At 43.3% G+C, this 9,910-nt stretch overlaps 1 protein-coding gene across 1 annotated transcript in view; it reads left to right on the top strand.

Moving 5' to 3' along the window:
- Positions 1 to 9,910, top strand: part of LOC104160168 (solute carrier family 22 member 23-like) — a 42,031-nt gene that overhangs the window by 9,737 nt on the left and 22,384 nt on the right. Inside the window, 2 exon segments of the mRNA XM_009698235.1 lie at positions 1 to 23; positions 4,978 to 5,105. The exon segment at positions 1 to 23 is cut by the window's left edge and continues 12 nt beyond it. Of these exon segments, the coding sequence (XP_009696537.1) occupies positions 1 to 23; positions 4,978 to 5,105 (151 nt within the window).

Here is a 9,910-nt window from a genome sequence, read left to right as displayed (position 1 = left end):
CTGCTGATGCTGCTTTACTGGGTGTAAGTATTCCTTCCTCCTGTCGGGTCAAAGACAACATGAGCTCCTAATGTTGGACTTGAGAGGTGCTTCACTGTCGGAAAGTGTGTGTGCTTCACAATACATATGAGCCTTTCCCTTTGTTCTTCTGGTCACCTTTTGCAAAGATTTGACTTTGAAATAAGAAATAATGGCTTTATAATTTGCTGTAGCACTCACATATGTTATATGCTGTGGCATGGTGGGAACTCAGGAGATGGTCCTCTTTCACTGAGCAGCGAGTTGTACTTTGCTATTATTCTGCCTGTCACTTCCCCTTTAAAGATGAAAACAATTCTTGAGAGGGTGCATCTCAGCCTAGCTGTTGTCAGATTATGGCTGCACAGCTGAATTTTCCCTTAAAACCTGTATTGTGGTTCTGGGCTGTCACTGTTGGTTTCTTTGGCCTGGGTTAGCCAAGCTAGGTTAAAAAAAACGTGTCAGCTCTTGAACAAGCGCATTTGGACATCTTGTGTGCATGAGGTAGCCAGCCCTGAACTAGACTGCCTGCTCGATTTTGCCCAGATTAGTGCACACTGGGCCGAAGCCTGGATGACCGGTCTGCGCCGGGCAGTGGCTCAGGATTGTTCCCACAAGGAATCCCCCTCTCCCGGCGGCTCCTGCTCCTCTCTGCCTGCTGCAGTGGTGGTACTGCAGCATTGGTACGGCTGTCCTGAGAGAGGTAGAGTGGCTGTCACCTTGGGGATGGTGCCAGGTCCATCCTCACCAAGACTTTATAAACCTCCCAAAAAAATCTTTTTTTTTTTGTTCTGTCTTAATAGTGACACGCAGTGGCGGCATAACACAACGGAGGCTTATGAGAGCAGTGTTGTACAAAACCATAACAGTAAGAACACACTAGATCATTCGTTTTAAAGATAGCACTAACAAGACTAAAATATTTAGTTGCTGCACACTGAGAAAAATGAAGAAAAAAGGCCACCAAGTTGTGCAGGACCAAGTTGCTTAGGTCCCGTGGGGGGCCAAGCTGCTAGTTGTAATGCCTGACAAGTTGTAACATGTAAAAGCTTGTTACAGTATGCAAGAATCTTTAACAGTTATATATTTTTCTATTAATGCATGAAGGCCTTACAGAGTTCTCCTGTGTTCATGGCGGTAACCCTCAGTGGGGATTTCTTCACTTATCCCCAAGGTAGATATGCTGCAGCTTGGGCTGAGGGCAAAACACAGCACACCGGAGAAAGTTCCAAGTCCTTTGCAGCATAATGGCTTTTTTTTTTCCCCGTTTTCCAACATATAACATATAAATAGTCTCATCTTGTCAGTGTTAATCTTGATGATGAATAACCTAGACTGTTCTTGTTAATGCGCGATACTGTTCTCCCAAACTTGCCATATGTTATACACTCGCAAACACGTGCAGCTCTACTCCAAAACCTCCTGCTGGGATGCCCGCCAGCTGAAATGCCTTATATCCACCACTGGATAGAGCCCAATATCAAACATAAAGTTTACAGATATTTGTGTCCAAAAGGATGGTACAATAGTATGAAGAGGCCTAACGAATGCAGTAGACGACAGCAGTAACCCCTCAGCAGTCTTCTGGAGGTAGCATGTTTTCCAGGTGGCTGTGTCAGGGTCTCATACGTTCCTGTTGAGAGGTCTTCCCTGGGTGACATTGAAAGCCATAGGAAATGCTAACATTTATTTCCTAATCTGCAAGAGCTTTGTGGCTTTTTGGCTGGATAGGAGAGGCAGACCATGCAAATAAATCCCCGTATATAATATGACAGCTTGACAAATAGTGGTAATAGCCAGAGTAACAGGATCTGCCTTGCCCAGGGTTTCTGCATTTGCAGAGACGGACTCTGGTTAGGATGCCTGTTTAATTATACTGTCGGTACAGTATGCACTTTTCTCTTAGGCTTTTCTCTTCCATCTGTTGCATATTCCCTGGAAAGTGCTACTGTTTTATTACCTCTTTCTTTTCCTCCCCTCTTCCCTCAGCATTATGTTGGGGAACAGAGCATGGACCCTCAGCAAATGTTACAGATGAAGGAAGAAAACTGATTTGTAATAAAAGAAGAACTGGAAAGCTGGACTGCTTGTTAAATTTCCCCTTGTGTACCCAAAGCAGTGAGTTCAGTAGCAGACATAGACCCTCTGCTGCCTCCTCCTTACTCCTCCTCCTGTTTACTTCCATCTCCTGCTGTGAGAGGTGTTTGCCCCCCAGGCTGGGGCTTAGCCCTCTCCCACCTATAGATTTGCTGTGTTCTTGGCCATGTGCACGTGGCAGGCTATACCATCCCCAGGAGGTGGGTGGCTGGGCATGGGTGGGAGGAAAGGGGGAAGCAGCAGATTTGTCTTGGAGGGATGCGCTGGTGGGCTGGGACACCTGCAAATTGAGCAAATGCCTTTGCTGAGCTTTCAGGTCATTCTGGAATGGCAGAGAGGCACCCACGTAAACTGGATATGAGCACAGGGATTGGTGACAAGCGTAGAAAAATAAGTTAATAGAAGTTAGGCTCCTTTCAAAGTGTGTGTGTGCTAGAGCCATGAGGGAAGAGGAGCTCCAGTTATACAGAGATGTTATTTTCTCTCCCTTGGACGCAGGAAGCTCCTGGCAGGACCATGCTATGAAGGTCAGCAAAGGTATCAATAGTCTGAAATAAGCTACTGCTTTACTCTAACCAAAACTGAAGAACTGGGAAGGGGTGGCCAGATCTTTTGTGGTGCTGTTAGATAGGATTTACCCTCACCAAGACACAAAGTTGTAATAACTGGGCTTGTTGCCCTGGGGCAGACCCCTAATTGACACACTACACCCTTTCCATGGGCATGGGTTTGCTCTGCATCTGGACAGGGTCACAGTTCTCCTTCCAGCTGTGTGTGGTACCTGCCTGGCCTTTTTCTGTCTGTCAAGGATTCTTCTCTGCAGTTAGGATTTCTCGGGCTTAGGGTCTTTTTTCCAAGTGTCCCTCCCACTCTTCCCTTTCTCCTCTCCCAGGCAGCAGCTGTGTAACAGAAGATGAACATTTCCCCCTACCCACCTACCTCCCCATTCTTTTCTTTGACTGCAAAAGGCTGGTCCTTTCCTCGCTGGTGGAGGAGTTAGAAGACAGGTAGAAGCCAGGTGTCCACAGTCAGCTCAGCCTGGTGATCTGGGCCCACCCAGGGCAGAAAGCTGTCTCAGCTTCATTCAATTTGTATTTAATGCCAGGTGAAGCACGAGGTTGTGACCAAATTTCTGTGCAGAAGTCCACAGGGGCCAAGGGGATGGCTTTTTTTTTTTGGCTTTTGAGTTTGCGATGGTGCTTGGTTTGGCAGCAGAAGGTACAACAGTAGGTGGGTACACATGACCCTTGGCAGGAGGGTCCATGCTCCACAGGTGAGCTCAGGTGCTTGCACAGAGATGGAGCAGCCAGCACTTCCCCTTGCAGTGCCTGAGAACCTGGGCTCAAAGCAGCCCAGGAGGTTTTTAAAGATCCTTAAATGAACATCCAGCTGCTCACACTGAGTAACGGAGCAGCTGAAAGACATGAGGCTTCAGCACTTTAAGTTTGCAAAACCTGCAGGAGCTGGAAGGTAGAGACAGCATTTGTCCCTGCGATGTCCATTCCTGCAGCTCTCTTCCTTCCTCTAGGAGTGGGTGCTCACCGTAGGGCTTGTCATTTGGGATCTGTAAGCGGCCTGTTCAAAAAGTGCAGCTTTTAGGCTAGCCACTGAGGCTGTCCACTCTCTCGAGGAAAGCGCAGGGAGAATTCTTAATATTTCAAAAAAATGCTTTTGCAGTACAGGAGCTTCTGCAGGGGGATATGCCAAAGCATCCATGCAGCACCAGCAGTAGTAAATAAGCTGTCAAGCTGAATGGCTGTTATGTATTTTTATTGCCTGATATCATTTGGATTGCGGTCTGCCTGACTTCTCTCCTATTCTTCTTCTTCAAAAAAAAATACTTTATCTAGAATGGAGGTTTCGCTAAGCTGTCTTCCAAATTGGATCAGCCTTAAAAGATAGTACCATAATGGTACAATTACCTGGTCCACTGCTTAGAAGTATAAGAACTGAGGCAGCATCCACAGCAAAGATCAGTGCTTTGTGAAAGAAATTTGAGGTTTATTATATATTTGAAGTTGAAAGTAGTTGTTAAATTTGTTCTTAGAAAGGTATTTTTGAAGATTAATGGAAATGAGGCCTAAACAAGAAAGAAAAATATGCTTGGAGTCAGATCTGAAAGTTTTCATATCTATAGAATTATGGGAGGTTTTGTTTGTTTGTTTTAAGATCTACATATTTATTTTGGTTTTCTATTAAGATAAACTCATCTGGGGAAAAAAAAAGGAAGAATGATCAGTTAAGCTAATCAATCAGGTGTGAATATCAGCACTTGAAGGAAACAACCAGATGGAAAATAAACTTTTTTATTTTGTAACTTTGTATGCATATGTGTATTTTTAAAGCAACTCAACTAAAGTAATACTGTCTTTACTAGTGGAAACTTTTAGAGAAACAACTGAATGTTGTCTGGAGCATATACAATACTGACCTATATAAAAGAATGGCTTAAAGTCTGCAGATGTGGGAAAAGATTCTTGACATGTTTGAAAATTTTAAAAATCTGTTCCATTATAATCCTAAAAGGCAATTCTTCTCTTCCCTCTCTCTGTCTTTACAAGGGAACCCAAATAATTTCTGTCAGCTATTTTCCTTCTTTGGTCTGAATTACCATGTGTTAACTGCACATCTCACTCATTCCCTTCTTGGCAGCAAATGTCTATTGCAGACAGTGCTGCCTTCTCCTCCCAGTTTTCTGGAGTTTCCCAGCTCCTCCTCCTCTTATTTGTTTCATAAGTGATTCTTCTGCTTTTTGAAAATAATTACGTAGCTCATGAATGGTTAAATGGGTAGCTAAACACTATTAGTTCTTCCTCTGACAGAAACTTGGAAGTGACCCTAACCCGTTTTCCATCTTTAAAGTATTTTCCCAGAGTCCCTTCGGTGGCTGATGGCTACACAACAGTTTGAGGCATCCAAGGAGCTGATCCTTCAGTTCACGCACAAGAACAGGATGAATGTGGAAAGCGACATCAAAGGAGTGGTGCCCGGTGAGTAAGACAGACAGCGGCAAATCCCTCTCCACTTCTCTAAAAGCTGCACATGGCATTGCTGCCCAAAATTAAATAATCTATTTACTGCCTGTAAAATCATCCCATTCATTCATTCATTCATTCATTTTGCTTTTCTTGAAAAACCATTCCAAACTCCTGCACTGTGTTTAAAATCACTCAGCCTGTTGAACAGTCCGAGTAATTATATTCTCATCTTGCAGTGCCACATGTCTTTAGAGACATCTCTTGAAGAATTTTACCATGGCTACAGAGTGCGCCTTCTGCCCTCTGTGCCTCTGGAAACTGTGTTTTAAGGAAGCTGCTTGCTGGGATCCTGCCCATCTCGCAACACTTATTTTGTTGGTTTGGAGAAGCGGCAGCACTTGAACCCCCATTTCTAAAGTGCCATCTCCGTGGGAGACTTAAACCATGTTATGGTTTCTCTTTAAAGCCTTACTCCAAAAGCCATTTTGCTTTCCTCTCCTGCATCATCTGAGTGATGCTGCTCTGGCGATGGGGAGGGGGTCCTGCAAGCAGCAGCAGTAGGGTGTAGTTTTTGGTTGAGAGTCTAAATTATCAGTTCCTTGGTTTACTGATGCTTTTAGAAAGAGCTGACTCCTCTTGTCACTGGGATTGTCACTGAGATAGCTGTGCTCCTGTCTCACAGGGTGCTTTGCAGAAGAGACTGTGTGTGTGTGTGTCTAATTACAACAAAGGCAAAGAGTTTCTGGATCTTTATCTCACCGGTGCACCTGTCAGATTTGGTTCAGGCCCCCCTCTTCCTTCTCACAGGCCTGATGGTGCCCATAAACACCCATTTTGCACTGTCACTTGCAATCTGTATCAGACTACCCACTAGTCAGAAAACAGTGGAAATGTTTCTTTTTCCCCCACTTTTTCAAACCCTACCTCCTCTGACCGCAGGGGCCGCAGGGAGACCTCACCCAGTAGCTCTGCTCAGGGGTAGGAGTGATGGAGTGATGCTTCCTGAGCTTGGCTGATACTTGCTGTCAGAGGTCTCTGGGGTAAATGTCGCTTCGGTCAGTGCTAAAGGCATCAGTCAGCACTGGAACAGACTTCAACTAGAATAGAAGAATATCACCGTTAACATCAGTGCCTAACAAATGAAGCAGTCTTCATCAGTAAGGGTTGAAAAAGTCCAGTTTGGGTCTGCGGTATTCATACCTGGGTCACTGCTGTGACTTCTGGTGCAGTTGGCACACTGGTATTAATTAGCTTGTTCGCACATAATTGTGTATCTGGATCTGCATCACACACAACATGGCTTTGCAATGTAAATGCCGTATTTCTGGTAAAGATCTGAGAAGCATAGGGGTATGTGAGCAGCCATTAACCTGGTGATCTCTATCCCCGCCACTTCCTTTTTGCAGATCTTCCCCAGAATAAATTACGGATCTTGGAGAAAACCTATCTCTGAGGCAATGAAATGTGTCACAATTGGACTTGGAGTTTCCCAACCAGCTCTAAATTTGGCTTTTCTCAGCTAGTCAGCTTCTTGAATTTGCAGCTGAAATAAAACATATTTTAGGGGGAAAAAAATAAATTACCTGAGTTTCCTTTAAGGAAAATAATAAAGATGCAACTGTGTGCTAGAGGGTTTTATTTAAGCCATGTATAATGATATTCTCCATGGAGGAATGCTAAGTATCAAAATGGTTTTATGACTATTATTTGTGACTGATTACTTTTTCCAGCAGTTTCATGGTAGGAGTACACTCCTCTTTAAGAAGAGACTCCTTTTCATGTGGAAAACAGAGCATTATTACACATCTTGATGCTATGGATTCTCTGCCTGCAAATACATTTAGGTGTAGCAGTTGTCAGTACATTACCCTTTGCAAACTTTAAGTGATACAGAACATGGTCATTTCTGCCTCCTTGTTGATACTGGATCTGTTGGGAATATTGTTGGGATTTTTTATTATTTCTGCCCTCACTTTTTCTCTTTAAATTCCCTCTGCAGCCCCACACATTAAGGTTTTCCTGACCCAGCTCTGGAGGGTTGCTGCATTTCTCTAGGGAGAGGAGGAGGAGGAGTATCAAAAGGATGAAATGAGCTTAACTAAAAATTTTGGAAGGAAGGACCTTCTCTCTCATTCTGGGTGCATGGGAGTGTTGATGGTCTGTGGTGAGGACAAGGGAAAAGTAGGCATCCCAAACAAATAATGTGATCAAACCACAGGCCATGTTTCTCCCAGTGGGTCAGTAAGCAGAAAAAAGCATTTCTCTGCTTTTGTGTGTTATAATCACATGCCCATAGTTGCTGTAGCAAGGAATGGGTAAAGAGCTAGTGTTTGGGAGAAGCGATGCCATTGAGCCTGATGCAGATATCCCCGATTTCCCCTTGACTCCATTGTTGAGCTTTCCTATCTGTGTGGAGGGGTTTTTGTTTGTGATTTGTTTTATTCTTTGTTTTCCATCCAAAAGGACTGGAAACTGTTTTGCTCTAGTTAGGGGCCATTGTGTTGCTCTTTATTATTCCTCGCTGCATTGTCATAACAGCCTCCTGTGATTGAATTACTCCCAATACATTTAAATGATAAACTGCTCACTTGCAGTCCCTTACAGCTGGGAACCCCACTGTAATTTTATTCATAGGTAACAGTCAAATTAGTGTATCATATATAACAGATCATTACAGGAGTTACAGTAGTTTCATATGTACCCGTTTTGGCAGCTGATACAAGTTTCCTAATAAAAAGTAGCAGCATTCAAGTGAGTAAAGTATTTCTGGGATGAAAGAAGATGCAATTTTGAATTGCTGTCCAAGCAATGAACAGGCTTATTTTCCTTTCTGAAGAATCACACCATTCCCATTACCTGCTGAAAGCTTCTATCAGTCCATTTGGCTACACTGCCCATAGTGGAAAGTGCCACTAACCTTCTGTAAGGTCTGTTTGCTCCACAAGAAGGTGGCCCACGTCTTGAGCAAAAAAAGAGGAAGCAAAATTTATTTGCTGGTTTTGAATCAATCCGTAGGGTGGGAGCGGTTTGCCAGTGCTCTTGTGGGAGATGTCTCTAAAGAGAACAACTAAATATCTGGACAGTGGTCCAGCTGCAGTCAAAAGGTCCAGCAGCTGTGGTAACAACTCTTGTCTGGAGAAAATCAGCATGGGCAGTTGATGGGCAATGCTCAGCCAGCAAGATAGTACGGGAGTGCATTTGCATGGTAAACAAATTAAAGTGAGACAAGGGATATTGATAGGAGTCTAGAGTGCTGTAAATTAACTTTGCCCTTATCTTCAGTAGCCTGTCCCAGGCGTGTAACATGGTGATGTTGTTGGTTGCAAAACAGAAGGAGACATGCTTCCTTAGCACCTCTAAGTGGCTTTATTTCTGAGTGATTGGTATACCTTGTGGGTTTTGGCAGGAATAATTTGCCTTCATAAAGAGATTTTTGGTTTAATGCGGTCATTTTTTCTTCTTTAATGCTTAAGAAATCTAGGTATGCTAATTAGACCTGGTTAAATCATCCCTAATGTTTTGCGTCTCGAAATTTCACCAGTTGGCTCAACGCTTCGTCCTTTTTTAGAAATAAAAGTTTACATTCATTTTTGCATCAAGGAAGTGGTTTTTATCCAACTGCATATTGAAATGTCATTTGTAAAACAGGCTTGGTGAATTTTGTTGGCAAATATTTCAAAACATTATCCAAAAAAGTCTGCTTCAATCATGAGCAAATGAAATATTTTGATAATATTAATTCAGTACAGGTTTTTCACTGCCAGTTTCTCCAAAAACTTCCCCATCTCTTCCCTGTTCCCCTGTGGAACAAGAAACAACCATGCATTTCAGCGCAGCTGCAGGACAGTCGTTTTGACCTGAGTGAAATAAATGCTAAAGAAGTGTGGAGATCTGTTTAAAGAACAGGAGAAAAAAGTGTTTAGGGGAATTGGAAATCCCAAAGCACCAGCTGTCCTTACATCTTTTAAAGGTATGTTGTACATCAGGTGGCTTTCATTATTTTGGTAGGATGCATGTTTTTCCTTCATGTTGGGCAAAGGGTCTGTTTGTTGGCTGGAACAGAGGTAGTGCTGCCAGCTGATCTCCACTGCACCAGCTCCAGCCCTGCCGGCATGTTTGGCTGTGCTGGGAAATGCACTGCTTGAGAAGCTCTATCAACAGTTACCTGAGTGTCAGATTTGATGCTTCCATAGAAACCCACCCTTGTGCAGTTCTCTTTCTCTTCCCCTGTGGTGGGAGACATACCAGATGTTCCTTAACAGAAAAATAACTGCTTGATCAGGCTGAATAACAAAACCCTCTTTTTGCTCATCTGTAGATGAAAACACAGACCAGAGTGCTCCTGTGGGCAGGCAAGTTACAGCTGTTCCTTTCCAAGGTTCCTTTCTAAGTTTAGAGAAATAATGTTGATGTAATTACAAAAGTGGCCAGCAAAGATCAAGCATCCAAGTAGATGCCAATACTTTAGCATGCATGAAACAACGTGGAGAGGAAGAAAGGATACAGTGGTGACAAGTACTGTGGGTGCGTATGTGTGTGGATTACAGTTAGGAAAGCTGGGGTTTTGGGGGGCTTTCCTTGTAACGAAAAAAAACCCACACAATGCCCTATCATTCACCTTCCTTGCTACTGAGCAACACGCTGCCATGACTTTTGTTTTATACATAAGCTAGTTTTCTGTTTTGTTTTGCTATATATATTTTTTTTTTTTTCCTAAGCATGAGACTTGGATCTGTGTCCTTACATGCATTTTTTTTCATTCGGTAAATAGCAGAGGGAAGGGTGAAAAAGCCTTATATCTGAAAGTCAGTCTCTTT

Source organism: Cariama cristata, unplaced genomic scaffold (genome assembly GCF_000690535.1).
Source record: "Cariama cristata isolate BGI_N322 unplaced genomic scaffold, ASM69053v1 scaffold15494, whole genome shotgun sequence".
Classification (NCBI taxonomy): Eukaryota; Metazoa; Chordata; class Aves; order Cariamiformes; family Cariamidae; genus Cariama; species Cariama cristata.
This window is presented reverse-complemented; position numbering and strand designations above follow the sequence as displayed.